The sequence below is a fragment of the Aptenodytes patagonicus genome, chromosome 7 (genome assembly GCF_965638725.1).
Source record: "Aptenodytes patagonicus chromosome 7, bAptPat1.pri.cur, whole genome shotgun sequence".
NCBI lineage: Eukaryota > Metazoa > Chordata > Aves > Sphenisciformes > Spheniscidae > Aptenodytes > Aptenodytes patagonicus.
Genome location: NC_134955.1, coordinates 4971877 through 4987439, shown reverse-complemented (window position 1 = coordinate 4987439; position 15563 = coordinate 4971877). Strand labels below are relative to the sequence as shown.

General features: G+C 38.1%; 1 protein-coding gene across 3 annotated transcripts in view; it reads right to left on the bottom strand.

Annotated features, from left to right (window-relative positions):
• PRMT3 (protein arginine methyltransferase 3) overlaps positions 1 to 15563 on the bottom strand; it is a 70295-nt gene that overhangs the window by 8332 nt on the left and 46400 nt on the right. For all 3 annotated transcript variants that reach the window (XM_076343822.1, XM_076343823.1, XM_076343824.1), the window contains 2 exons: positions 4702 to 4752; positions 4412 to 4499 (listed from right to left, as the gene is read on the bottom strand). In XM_076343822.1, the coding sequence (XP_076199937.1) occupies positions 4412 to 4499; positions 4702 to 4752 (139 nt within the window). The remainder of the gene's footprint in view (positions 1 to 4411; positions 4500 to 4701; positions 4753 to 15563) is intronic.

Genomic DNA, 15563 nt, shown 5'->3' with positions numbered 1-15563 from the left:
CTTCAGTTTTGCTGTGCTAGCCCCTTTTAGCACCATAGAAAAACAAATCAAGGTTTTATTTCCACGGCAAGGCAATATCAAGAACACAAAATGCCGACAATATGTTGTTTTATTGCTAATAGAATTTGCTTGCATACAGATCTGGGTTTTAACTTAATGCACGGTTACTGAAAAGATTCTGTGGGCCCTTTAAAATAATTTTTGTAAGCATTTTATTTATTTAGTAAATGCTTGAGACAACCAAATGAGAATGATATTCTGCATATAATTTTTTGTTTATGAAACTTAGCAGGAATATTTCAACGAAAGGAAAAAAACCTCATGTTTGGACCATTAATAAAGAAAGAGATACTGCTTTGGCATCTGAATTTCAATTTTCAAAATAAAGACATTCTGAAGCTATTAAAAGGGCTGCTAAGTGAAGCCTTGTACTCTGCAGGGAGTCCACAACACAAAGTCTTTTGTCTGAGGAAACCCAGTTTTTCTGGCAATAAAATATCACTTGGCTTCTTTCTCCAGTTTCTTTAATTTTACTGCATGCTAAGGAGTTAAAGCATATCCAACACGCTGACGCTATTTTGTTTTACTTCATAGTGCATCAGCTTCAAGTCTCTCATCACAATCTGTGAGGAGGAAAGCTAGCTTTTCAGAATATATTAGTAGTAAGAGACTCTCCCCCACTCACACATTAAATCTAAACCAAATCAAGAGAAATTATCCATTAAAACTATATACAAAGCTGTCTACCACAGTTAGGTATCAAGCTGAAATTCAGTGGCAAATCAGAAGTATTAACTAGGTATAACTTTTACCGCCTCACTCTCCGGATCTTTGGACCTAGATTAAACCTCTCCTATTTCACCTCAGAGAATTTGCAAACACTGCACACCTAGCGCAGGCTACAGCAGGAACGGCAAAGGAGGGAGGATTAGTTGCAAGCCCCATCCTTCAGCTTGTAATGGCTTGATTCTGTTATCGCTGGAATACAGATCAAAACATTCAGTCTCTTTTATGGCTGAGAAAGTAGATCTATTTTTAGAACAAATTACCTGGCATCAAACAGCTGAGAAAATTAGCTAGTTCACACTGCAGACCAAAACAATTTTGCCATGGCATAAAGCAGCCTTTTCCTGTTAAATACCCAACATGTTCAGATACCTGTAAGCTCAACCTCTTTTACAGAGCAAATCCAAATACAGTCGGTGCTTTATAACCACTTTAGGCATATCCCCAAAAAGCTATAAAGCATCTGATAGCGACTTTAAGTCAGCCTTACTATTTTTACTCAGAATTAGAGACCTGAGGGAACCATTTTTCTTTACTGGGGGGAAAAAAAAAACCCACCGCCCTGTCTGAAAGATGCTTTCAAAACAGGAAAACATTTTAAATGCATTTTATACCACCAAATTCCTCTTTCACAACCTATTAAAATACTAAAAGCAAATGCCACCATGGGTACACTGGTCAGATTATTGCAAGATTCAAATCATATTATTTCTATTTATTTTCCAATATTTACTAAGAAAAGAGCTTGTCCTCACTCAATAAATTTAGTCACAAGTGGGTCGTCTTTGTTGTGTCTCCCAGTGCCATATACACATTTCTTATTCTAAGAATTTATACAGAGGATTGATGAATATTGGTAAGAACAGGGATGGACATAAAGGCTGAAGCCTTCAAATGATGCAAATGTGTTTAATCTATTTCTTTCTTTTTTTTTTTATATCACTTAACTTGCATTGAGGTAAGTCCATGTGAAGACAAAAAAAATTCCCCAAAAGCTAAGTACACTTGGAGCAGAGTTCAATTCAACACACCAGGCAGACACAATGCATGGTACAATGGTAACAAGCAGTGCTAATTCATTAACAAGTGACAGATGAGAAACAGCTGGAAGTGCAACTTTACATATACTGCGAAAGAAGTTTGAGCAGTTTGTTTAGCTGGTAAAATGGAAAGTGAAAGATCGAAGAAATCAAAGAATATGGTTAACCACAAATTACCAAGATGAATATTTAAGTCACTATTTTTACAAAGAAAAAAAACCAGTATGAAAAAATGGAAGATAGTGAAATCTGTACTTATATTAACATGTCTTGAGGAAAAAAGATATTTGGAACAATTAAGGAGGAGAAGAATCAGAATGTTTTTTCAAAAAGATGACCTAAATTAAGCAACATTCCGATGTTAAGCATCAGGAAACACCTTCTGCCCTGATGGGCTTATGTCATCCATGAACAACAAATATCCCACAGAAATTAACACTGGGATTACAAAGGAAAAGGAAATTATATCATGAGCTTCTCTCAGAACCTTCTCTAACACTAGAAATAACAGGTAGAGAATCATAGATTGAAGTGGTAATTTTATGTAAGACATAAAACCAGACAGAATGGGTAAAAGGATGGGAAAGGGGAACTTTAATTACGAAGAGAAGGAGACAAAGAAAAGAGAAGCATAGCTGTTACAAGATCTGTTACGGGAATAATTTTAAGCAATATGAGCTAATAAAGAGAAAGGAAGGAGTTGCGGCAAAAGTGATCTTGAAGGTCAACTAGGTTGTGTTCACTGCTTCAAAGCACACTGTTTCTGCGGTTGTCTTCAGAAAGTCACCGCACCTAGACTAGAATTCTAGAGCCAGGCACACCTCCCAGTAATATCAGGCATTTGATAAATGTCAAATGATCTATGTAATATTAAATAATGTGCATATTCTGACAAATGTCATTGCACTTAGAAAAATTTCACTTCACACTCTACGACATTGAATTTTAATGAGTTGCAGCAGAGAGACTTTAGCCAGCCTTGTCTAGAAAGAGAAACCGAACAGGACGGAAGCCAAGTACAAATGCTCCAATGCATATGTGCATCCCAAGAAGTGACAGGACGTAAGAACACGCAAATAAAAATTACTTAAGAACATAAAGTCAAAGCATGAAAGAGAAATGATTTGTCAGATAACACAGACCATAGTGCCTTTAGGAAAGGAGCTCCTCGTAAAAAGTTGTCATGGCTGATAGCTGGAAGAGGCAACTGCAAAAGCGGTTTAAATGAGTGCAGATGCTGCTTTCACCATTGACATTCATAATTAGGTCTGTTAAGAGAGAAAATATTCTACCTACGTCAATCCTTCTCTATAGCATCTCTAAGCCTCTTGACCTCAGTTTCTTTTGCAGCATCCACATAAGTTTTTGTACGCTTTCCCCCCATATGTCTGGTCTATTTATAAACTGTTCAGGTCGGGGCCACGTATTACCATGAGTGTATTAACAGACCAGCAGAAATGAGCCCCATTCCGAGGTTCTTCCCTTGGCCCTGCTAGTCCATAAAGAAAAATGGCCCTCAAAGATGACTAGTTCACCATTGCGTAAGAGTTCAACAGTGGTGAGTAAATATCTAGTGGTTAAGTGGACAAAAATAGAAAATAATAAACAGCATAAAAATATAAACTACTTTATTTCCTTTGATTATAAAAAGACTAGGAGAGTCTGAAAGAAAGTGCAGTTCTACAGGAATAAGAGGGCAAGACTTATAATTCTTGCCCTGTTGTATGTCCATCCTCTTGCATGACTATTCTGTGACTATCGCAGACATATTTCTGTGTCCATAAAGCAAGGAATATTTGACTACTTGCATAGAAATGTATTTTCAAGACTTACCAAATAGAACTAATTAAAACCACTAAGAAGCATCACTTTAGTCTTCAAAACCTTACTTCAACAATTTATCATCTGAATTTTGGGTTATCCTTGATGACAACAAAAGCCTTTTTAATTGCATCAAATTCAAGGTGAAACATATTATGGTACTTAGACTGTAAATTTTTATAAAATGGCTATCAAAATAACATCTTCCGTACTTCAATGGATCAAGTTCATGGCTGTGAGTTCTTTGAAACTGTTTTCAATTTACAGAGTAATCCCACAGTGCCAGGTACAACAGCCATGCATATATCCATGATTCATTTAACAAATACAGCATAGTTCAGGAGCGCTACAAAAATCCTGTGCACTCACTTGACAAATATGATACTTATGAACATTAGTAATGTTAAAACTAAAAGAATGTTAATAGCAGTGTTCTGGTCTTACGTTTTCCTGCCTCAGAAATGTTTTGATACACAAGTTCTCATGAAAATTACAGTACGGAGCTAGGTAAGTATAAGGCATATGCCCACTCACATATACATATGCAGACATTTATATATATTTTTACATTAATTTTGTAGAATATAGATAGGTATTTCCCAGTGCTTTGCTTAGACAAAAAAAATTCTTTAACAGCAGCTGAAAGATTTATTTACTAGGTCTTTTTAACACTTAAATCATTCTTAAAGTATTTGAGATTTAAATTTAATGATAACAGCAGTGTAACACAACCATTGTTGCACCACAACTGAATTTAAATATACCTGCTTCTACAGGAATTGGTTTCTCCAGGAGAAAAACTGTCTGTTTCCAGTGTGTTTTGGTACACTGGGGACCAGTTGAAAACAAGACCTGCAATGGAAGAGTTCAAGAGTTTGATTAAGAACAACATTTTTGATATCACACTACATCAATCAATTACCAAACACACATGCACATGAAGTGTTTGCTACAGCAAAACAGGCTCACTGCCAAACACCTTGAGGCAGAATAAAGTACAAACCCACCCTTATCTCTCAAAGACATTTTTAAACGCATAACCCCAAATACTCACCTTGTTGTGACAGTTCTTCTCAAAAAATATATCAAAATAACCAGCAACTGCCTATAAAAAAAAAGGAAAATGCAAATATGATAAGGGAATAATAGTGACACTCAAGAAAAAGCCTATCATGAACATACACATTTATTGGGATTTCTACTCCTTTTCAAGCCTTTACTAACAGGAACAACCTTAGATTTATGCCTTCAAGCATACTAGAAATCCTAAACCAAAAAATAAGCTGTCATCACAACTCCTTGGTTCTACCCGAGAATATTCAGCCCACTATACCTGCATTTACCACATAATGAATTTCAGCCCGAGCTTCCAAAGTAACCCGTGCACCCTAACTGCAACTAGAATTACATGAGAGAAAACAGCCTTTCAGATTTGCAAACCCAGAAGCATAAAATTCAGTCCTTGTCCCCTACGGCTCCCATGACCCTCAATAAATACACACACAGTACGAGGAATTCGGCATAACGTGTTTGCTCTTTGCATAGCTTAACACTATTTTCCACAAAAGCTCCCTGTGAACAGAGGCAGAGCATAACCAGGCAGGGAATATTTTTCTTCCTCTACTACACACACAGATAAGGAAAAAGATTCACAAATACCTCATGCTGGCCTTTTCAGCGGTTAATAGTTTCTAATAGTAACTCTCCAAAGGATTCCTCGGAACACTACTTCTGTCCCTGCTGCCATCCTACTCCTAACCTCAAAGAGCCTCTCTCTTCAGTGCATAATTCATTAGTGGGACTTTTCTTCCAGCTTGAAGAGGAAAAGAAACACAAAATGTCCGCACGCAAAACAGTATACCGACACTATTAGTTACACAGTCTGTTAACACTGGCCTGCTTTTTTGACAAAAAGCAGCCTTGTGAGAGTCCCAGAAATTCAAAGCATTCAAATAAAGAACTGGAAGATGCTAATAAAAAGACCATCCACTCCCCAGTTTCACCGCTGAAATCCTGTCCGTGCTCACCTTTATTTGCTTTCTACTCTCTCCTATGAAAAGGCTACAGCAAATCAGACCGTGGGCCCAAGGCAGTTATGCTTTTCTGTTGTATGTCAGCCTGAAGAAATGACCCAGAATAGAGCTTTTGAGTAACCAACTACAGCAGCTGGGGACTCTCTATCCCTGTGACAGCAGGAAGGGATTCTCCCCACGTCGGCTATAGTACCTTCAAAGAAGATATGGACCAATTCAACGATGGCAAACCCGTTGCATGAAAACTCACTGCAAACAACTGATTATAACCTTCCTCTCACAGCACCAGTGTTTTTCTCCTACTCTAAGTCTAGGAAACTGGTTGTTCTGAATAGTTACAAAGGACAAGTTCTGTAGCATGCCCTTCATATTGACTCAGAGATAGACTGTGAAGTCTAGAAGTGAAGGAAAAAAAGAAGTCAAACATGCCTGCAAAATTGAGGTAACATACTGAATGGCATAGGGCTTTACCATTATGAAATATGTAATCTGAATGATAGCTAAACCATTCTGGTATTGTTCCTCTCTAGTCTAAATCCAGAACAGATTTCACCAACAAGGTGGAGAACACAGTGTGTTAAAGCAAGTAAGCCTACGTTAAAGTACCTGTGTTAGCTTCTCAGCTACGGGCACTCCAGAGAAGCCCGGCAAGTTCCAAACTCCAATGTGGGCAAATATTCTTAAAAAATGAACCAAGGAGACACCGAGGGAGCTTCGTGACAATTGAGCACCAGATGTTGGAAACGGTGACTCTTCCATCCCTTAAGTAAAGTCCTATCACTTGATGCCGAGAATCTCATTCCCAAGTGAACTACAGCCTTGTCTAACATACCTTTTTGAGTAAAGATTGAGAAGGTTTTGACAAAGCTTTATTGACCCATCAGATTACTTTTATTGATGCACAATTTTTTTCTGGACATTAGTCAGGGATCTAAGTCATAAAAGTATTTTTCAATCATCAGGTCAATACTGTTGATATGCTTACAAATAAGACCTAGGATATGACTACCGGAGAAAGGAAAACAAGGTTGTGACAACAAAAATACATTAAGAATTGAGGGGAAAAAAAATTAGCTTCCAGAGAAAACGAGACAATCAAGCTACATTTTGGACCAGAAAGCTAAAAGCTCCAAGCAGACATACCATAGCTAAGGTAGATGCAATTATCTGTACACTTGGTAGCAAGAAGTAACAGAAACACCTTACATGCTACCCTGAGAAAACATCCCCGGATTAGCATTTTTTTGGAATCAAGTTCAGGCTGAAAAGAAACTGCAGTTACAAGCAAAGAAACTGTCCCCTGCTATTTGCTGCCTCCTGTGCTCAGGGAAACGGGATTTGTACACCTTCTGTAAATGACTAGGACAAATAACTACCTTATTCCTTACAGTATCATCGGTTTCCCTAACTGAAACAACCTGACACACTGACTTTGACTACCTAAATCAAGAGGTAGTAGCAGTAATTATTAGACATCAAAGACCACCACTTTATGTAGAGCTCCACGGACTACAGAGAACAAGAGCTCTACACTGAATCATTAAATTCTTTTTGTTACGTTCTAAAATGGATATATGTCCTTCAATATTGATACTGAAATAATTGTTGAGCTAAAAGAAGAAAAATACAGAAAAATATTTAACAAAATAAATTCCTCAAGTCCCTAAGGATAAGCTCCTGTGAACAGCTTCAGGCGTTCCCCAAAGTTGCCCAAAATTTGGTCAGTTAAAACTGGGCAGGGAGGACACGCCAAAACCAAAACACACACTCTCTGGTGAGCTATGTCAACAAGCAACCCCAGTCCTGCAAAGCTAAATAGCAGTTACATGCTTAAAGTTAAATACATACAGGAGAGAGTCTGAACGATGTTTTGAAAACTAACTGTAAGAGCATATATTGCAATTCAGAAATCTAATGAGTATCTTTTATTAATACATTTTCAAAGCGTTTTTGAGCCAACTAAAAAAAAAACCACACACACACTTGGTTTGACGATTTTTCTTTGTGAAATTAGTTACAGCTATGTAATTTGTTTTTAATAAACATTTTTTGGCAACCTGCCATCATTTACCAACAGCGTGTTTGATCTTCAGATAGAAATCTCTCCCCTCGTATTTTAAATCTTTGGGAAAACAAAAAGTCTAATACCAAACCCAGTAGTTACTGACCAGCTGCAAAATTGGTTTAATATTCACTACGGCAGCTATTCTACAAGCCAATTACAGTTGAGGAAATACAGAAAGCAAAAATGCACAGATTAAATATATCCCACTTTGATGCACACAGCCTGCGGCTTACCCTGTAAAACAAGAAACCAAACCAGAAGTTTAAACCTGCTATTCAACAGAAGTACAGTTATTTACATATACCTAGGTAATAGACGTAAGGTCAAGCCCACCCTAAAGCCTCCCAGTAACTCCAGACTAAATTAACTACCTTCTTCCTTTCCTCTTCTTGATTTCATGTGGAAGATTGCATGTGCTAGATTGCATGTGTTCCCCTGACAATAACATAGCACTTTAAAAGGCATTCAGTTTATCCAAATTATACATTATTTTCATGAAGTAAATTCAGTTTTATTTCTGAACAGACACATTAGAGGAATTATTAAATTCACCAGCTCTTCTCAAGAAAAGGGTTGTTCTGTATGGTCCTCTATACCATATGTACATTTATATGCTCATCCAAACACTATGCTATGCTTAAATTTTTTAAATATACTGTTGCCTTTTTGAGATCTTTCTGCTTTTGAGCTGTTTTGTCATTTGATCTGCCCCAGGCCTACAGGATCTCAAGCTACCTACATAGATACCTACAGTCGCATTAAAAGAAGCACATCTGGCCTTCCTAAAACCTGCCATACAATTTTGTAAAACAAGAAGAGCAATCAGTAAGGACAGTCATAATGAGTTTCAAGGCTGAGATGGTCCCGGGCCTATATTAAACTGCTAAGTAGTTAGCTACTGATACTGTTTTCTCGACTTCCTTTAACAATTCATACCACCCATTCCAAAACATCTGTGTATGAAACCAATTGTTCAATTAAAAGTTTTATCAAAAGAAATAGGCTGAGCTTCTTCTACGCTAAAATAAAGGGAGGGCATGCAGGATCTCAGCATAGCTCTAAAATCTTTTTGTAGAAAGCAAGCAAGCAAACAAGCAAGGAAGGAACGCAAGAGAAAGGAAAGCCTCAAATTTACAGTTGGTCTAGAAAACCTTAGTCTAAAGAGTGGGTGGGCCTATGTAAAAGAGGAACCTTGTTCTTTACACCCAATTTAATGATTTCTTCATGCCAAAAAAAGAAGTTGATGGCTTCTTACAACCACCCAAGCTTTCCTTTAAGCAAGCTAGGAATTCAAAGAATAGACTACTATAGCCTTACTATGATGGTCTGGTTTTATTCATCTAGCACAGAATTAATAAAAATGTTAACAATTAATTCCTACCATGACATTTCAAATCCAGAGTGTATCTTTTTTCGTAACAGCTCAATTTCATAAATCTTTTCATGTTCAAAGTAGTCAGCTATTCTAGGACCAGCAAAACATTTAATTTTCAAAAAAATCGGCCAATGACACTGTATCTTTAATACAGAAAGAAAGTTTTCTTTGCCATGTCAAAGGCTTTAGTAAAGCCTTTGACACCGTTTCCTACAGCATTCTCCTGGAGAAACTGGATGCTCGTGGCTTGGATGGGCGTACTCTTCGCTGGGTAAAAAACTGGCTGGATGGCCGGGCCCAAAGAGTTGTGGTGAATGGAGTTAAATCCAGTTGGAGGCCGGTCACAAGCGGTGTTCCCCAGGGCTCAGTATTGGGGCCAGTTCTGTTTAATATCTTTATCAATGATCTGGACGAGGGGATCGAGTGCACCCTCAGTAAGCTTGCAGATGACACCAAGTTGGGCAGGAGTGTTGATCTTCTTGAGGGTAGGAAGGCTCTACAGAGGGATCTGGACAGGCTGGATCGATGGGCTGAGGCCAACTGGATGAGGTTCAACAAGGCTAAGCATCAGGTACTGCACTTGGGTCACAACAACCCCATGCAATGCTACAGGCTTGGGGAAGAGGGGCTGGAAAGCTGCCCAGCGGAAGAGGACCTGGGGGTGTTGGTCGACAGCCGGCTGAATATGAGCCAGCAGTATGTCCAGGTGGCCAAGAAGACCAAGAGCATCCTGGCCTGTATCAGAAATAGTGCGGCCAGCAGGAGTAGGGAAGTGATCGTCCCCCTGTACTCGGCACTGGTGAGGCCGCACCTCGAATCCTGTGTTCAGTTTTGGGCCCCTCACTACAAGAAGGACATTGAGGTGCTGGACTGTGTCCAAAGAAGGGCAATGAAGCTGGTGAAGGGTCTAGAGCACAAGTCTGATGAGGAGCGGCTGAGGGAACTGGGGTTGTTTAGCCTGGAGAAAAGGAGGCTGAGGGGAGACCTCGTCACTTTCTACAACCACCTGAAAGGAGGTTGTAAAAAGGTGGGTGTTAGTCTCTTTTCCCATGTAGCAAGTGATAGGATAAAAGGAAACGGCCTCAAGTTGCACCAGGGGAGGTTTAGATTGGATATTAGGAACAATTTCTTCACCAAAAGGGTTGTCAGGCATTGGAACAGGCTGCCCAGGGAAGTGGTTGAGTCACCATCCCTGGAGGTATTTAAAAGACACGTTGACGTGGTGCTTAGGGACATGGTTTAGTGGTGGACTTGGCAGTGTTAAGTTTACAGTTAGACTCAATGATCTTAAAGGTCTTTTCCAACCAAAATGATTCTAATATTAGATATGACTGGCAAAGTATTGGAGGATTCAAAGCTGCAACACAATTCTAGTTATTTCTCCTCTCAATGTTTTGTGAAAGCTTTGCATAAAACATTAGAATTTCTGCTTCTACGTGAAGCAGTAGGAAGTCTTCCTTGAAAGAGCTATGAAAAACTAAAATCTCTGACTGCATTACAGAAGCCTATTTCAATACCCCCAAATGAAAGTGCTAAAAAACCCTAAACCAAAACAACCTCCCCCACCACCCTTAAGGTATATTAGTGTAAGCCTTGCACCACTACAGAAGTGATCTGGTACCCAACGTTAATGTTCTGGGAAAAGAAAAAAAAAGTCAGAAGTAAAGTACACGCAGATGATGCTGTCTAGAATTTTATCTACAATCACTAGATCTGTATATTTAAAAACAAAATCTCAAAAATCTAAAAGCCTACACAAATCAAAGTTGAAACACCTGATAATGCAAAACTAGCTATAAAATTGTGGTTTTGGTTACCATGTTCTTTTTAGGAATTTGTATCTTCCCTTACATCTTAACTTTTATTTTTAATTCATTACTTGTTGGTGATTTTATGCTGAAATGCACAAGACGTATCTTCTATGTTTAAGTACATTTCAGTGAAATAATTGTGTAAAAATGAAGTTAAAACATTTTCCCTTCATTTCACTTTTGAATGCTACCACAAATTGCAGTAGCTATAACAGTCAATCACAAACTTCTATTAAATATGCAATACTACAAAGGAAGACATTTCCAATGTTTACAGCTTGAAGGAAGATTAAGTCCTCCCTTCTTGTCGTAAAATTTAACACATGCAGCTAAGCAGCAAAATGTAAGGGAAAAAAATCACTTACCAGTGGCATACTAGAAGCAATCACAGACACAAGCATATTAAAATGGAATATAGGGCTGGCCGGATTTTTATTAAAGATGGCATCTTTTTTACAAGAAGTTAAACTAAAGAGAAGGAACAAGCAAATAACGCCCCCATAAATTCTAGATGATGTTTTACAATTACTGCCTTAGGTTTTTCTTTGTGTTTTTTTTTTAAAGCATAACCATAACAGTTATTTCTTCCATTGCAGTTTTCCTCATCTTTTTGCTTCACCTTTGACAGCTCATTTACAACTTCACCAACGACTAATCAGCCTTGTCTGGAAGAATCTTTCGAGTGCCAGTCTCTTGAATACCATGAAAGAGGAAAACAAAAATAATGACTTCTAAACTGGTAATAAATAACTGCAACTCTAGCCTGACACATGCTCTAGTCTCAAAGGATGTTAAATATTAGGAAACACTGCAGAAATATTATTATTCCTGGTCTCAAATAAATTGCCAGGAGAAAAGCTGAGCTATCAGGACAAAAACTCCAATCCCAGAACAAATTCTCCATATTTACCCACGGAACTAAGAAGGTTAAATAAAGAACTAAGGAAATATTTAGGAATAGAGGTACATTACTGAGACTGCAAAGCATCATCCTATAAAGGTCAACAAAGAGTTCACTCAACTAAGAATAAAATATTCCTGAAACTACAACAGCAGCCCCTAACTTCTACCTGATTCGGTCAAACCCAGGTTTTGATGAAGAGTTCATGTAAAGTAGCTTACGGTCTTCATTCGTCACTGAGGGTTTCTAAGGCGTTCATGCAAACATATGAAAAAGCTGCAAATGAAGCACGTCCTCTCAGTAAGATTCACTTGCCTTCAACATATTTTTCTTCCCTCCGAGATAAATTATTTTGAGCCTATTTTTTCCCCCATTTATTCATGTAACGTACCAAATATATTAAGATCACAAAAAAACTTTAACATATGTAATATATTAGTACATATTACTTATATATGTATATAAATATATATATTTTTATATATATATATATATTCCACTTGGAGTCCTTAGCTGAAATGGGAAGAGGAGTCTAAATTTTAATTCAAACATATCTGAATACTAAGGCTTTTTTCTAAAGAAGATGGTTGGCTGTACATGCAGCGTTTAACAGGATAAAACAAATGAGACTGCTCGACTCCTTATGAGAACTCGTAAAGGCAACCTTACCAATTCACTTAGGAACAAGGAAATTAAAAATTATCATCATCATCGCTATCACCTACAGTGAGTAATTTATCATTCTTGCTCTTCACTAGTATCATGTTCCAACAGTGAGTGGCTACAACAAATACAATTAGACAGCTGGCCACAGAAGTGGGAGATAATGTGCTTTTGATGGAGTTTATCCAAGCATGGAGATGGAATGTTTGTCATCCACACGGCAGAGTTGCTGGGTTTTTATCACAGGGAAAAGAAACCCCTTGCTATTAAACCACAACAATTTTGTGTTTTAAAAAGACTAATAATCTGGAGATCACTGTAGAGGACGCTACCAATAACTAAATAGACCAGAAGGACAAATCCTGCTTCGTAACAAGACAGTCTTTCCTTTAAACAGAAATCGGGCATTCACGGTGTGTTTAACCGTGGTACCCAAAGCCAGATTTCCAACTTTTAGCTTAAAAAAATTTAGTTTCTCACCTAAGGTTGGAATTAAAGACGTATATGCTAATACTTATTGTTGGCTCCCAAGTGGAAGACTGGATATTAAGAAATGAAACTGTCTAGCATTTAAGAAGATTTTAACAAGCACAGATTTTTCCTTAGTCAAAATAATTTTCTCCAGTCACCTCAACTTCCTTTTTCCTCCTAAAGGTTTTAAAACATCGGTCACGTCCTCTGGTTCATTATCCTTCTTTCACCCCCTTCCTCCCTCCCACTTTTTATACACATCCCCTGCTCTTTGACAAGATCTCCTGGGAGCAATGAAGAGATACTGCCATTTTCCTCCCAGGGGATATTGTTATTCAGCTAGGAAAGATCAACCTTGATGGACTCACAGGGAAAACGCTCGCAAACAAAAGAGAAAGTTTGTCAATTGATTTCTACACTGAGGGTAATCACCATTATATTTTATCTCAAAAGCTCACACAGTGATCAACTTAGAACACAATTAATGGAATATTTTCCTAGCAGCATCTACTAACTGATATAAGCCAGATGTCTCATTAAAATCAGCAGTGACAAACCCTAGCTCTTTACTAGGAAAATGCACTTTCGCAGGCTAATTAAATTTATTTTTGGCCATTATCTTTGTAAGACTGAAATCAAGTCAACTTGCACTAAAAGTGCTTTGAAACAATTTCATATAATGATTCCATGCAACCGTTTCATGCTTTGAAAATCTTCAATCTTTGAAAGCTAAAATAATGATAAATAAACTTAATGCTAAAAGAGACTACTTTGTGGTAAACCACAGGGGGAATAAAAGAAAAATTAACAGAAAGAATACATGCTCTGAAAAAAGCCTTGACCCCCCCCGCCAATAACTTAGGACTAAGCACCACATACAAGGTCACATTTAGAGTGTTTATTTTTGCTCAATCTTTCCATATTTCTCAGGATTATTAGCAATTTTTTTCCTGAAGGCTTATTTAATTGCTTGAACACCTGGAAGAAAAACCTGTTTAGAGCATTAAGCTTTTTTTTTTAAGTATACGACTCTAAATGCATTACAGGATCATCTGCAATACACTTAGGATGCACCTACAGAGAGACCTCAGGCTGATCTGTTACCAGCATGACTTAAAACCCTGCTAGGGTTTTGGGTTTGGGTTTTGTTTTTTTTGTGGTTTTTTTTTTTTTTTTTTTTTCCGGTCATACAGAAGTATGAGAGTAATTTAAAATAATTTATAGGTGGAAGGACAGACAAATCAGGTATGTGTCAATTAATACTACGCTCTTAGGTTTTGGGAACTGCATAGTTTTTCTATTTCGCACGAGCTCATCACTAGGTCTGGGCATTTATGTCCTTAGTCCATTTATCTAAAAAAACAGAAAACTGTTAGCCTATTGCCTCCTGAATTGCAGTTTTCAAACAACCTCTAGTACAATTAAGTGGCACTATCATACAACCAGATAATTAGCCAAGAGGTCAGCAAGAAGGCCTTCCAAGAGCAAGAACACTGATAATATCTAGAAAAAAGAGAAACATCTCTTTCAGCACTTGCATTATCAGTTTTCAGGAAGTAAAAGGTCTGTACTAAAAAGTGACAAAGCAAAATGGAGGAAAAAAAATGAAATCAAAGGATGAGAAAGAGGTGGATGGCAAGTCCTAAAGGTTTGCATTAGGCTTGAGAGGCTAATCTTCCTGTGCTCCCTCCAGCCAAAGAACAGGAAAAAAGAGCTCTGTTCCTAACTCTCTTCTAGGTGAAGCTTTCCTGCAGCCTTTATGAAACCCTCCTGGAAGTGTTTACCAGAACAATTTACAAGAACAGAAATAAAGTATGGGGAAATCAAGAAGAGGTCAACTTCTCTGTTGAGACTGAAAATAAACACAGAATTTCAAACAGTATCTATTAAGGGGGGGGGGGGGGAAGAGACTGAGGAAAAACTAAGGTCAGATTTTAGAGGTATTTAACATCTTGCCACAGAAATGAGAAGTGCAGCCTCTCCTGCCTGAGGGGCCCTGGGGGTGTTCCAAGTCATAATCAAAGCAAACGTGGTAATGAGTTGGTAAAAAGACTGTATTATGGCTCTGATTCCCGTCAGCTTTTACACCTTACTGTCCTGTTACCACAGACACGCAAACAGGTTGATGGGAGGAAGCAACAGACCCCAACACGGCTAATGTCTCCAGAGTTGTCAGCTGAAAGTTTAGCTCTTCAACAATTAACATTACGTTGCGTACTCCAACTAGACGAGGCCGCAACTCTTTTCTCCGAGTACTTGCTGAATTACTTCCCATCAGTGCTAAGCTTCTGCAAAAACAAGTTCAGCAACAGCAACTATGCATTCCATGCTGCTGACACATTTCCATATAAGAATGTCTACCGTATACTCCTCTGCACCCACACAGTGCCATGGAAAGCAGCAGCATGGAAACCCACTCCCCACAACCCAATGACACAGTGCAAACTAGTAGGTGACCTGCAAGAGGATCCACGAAACAACGAATATACCACTGTACACCTAAGGTTTCCACTTGTTTGGTTTTTAAAGACAGACCACTTAACAGAGGGAGTCCAAGTTCTGATGGTAACACTGGTCTAAGTTAGCTTTGCTGTTGA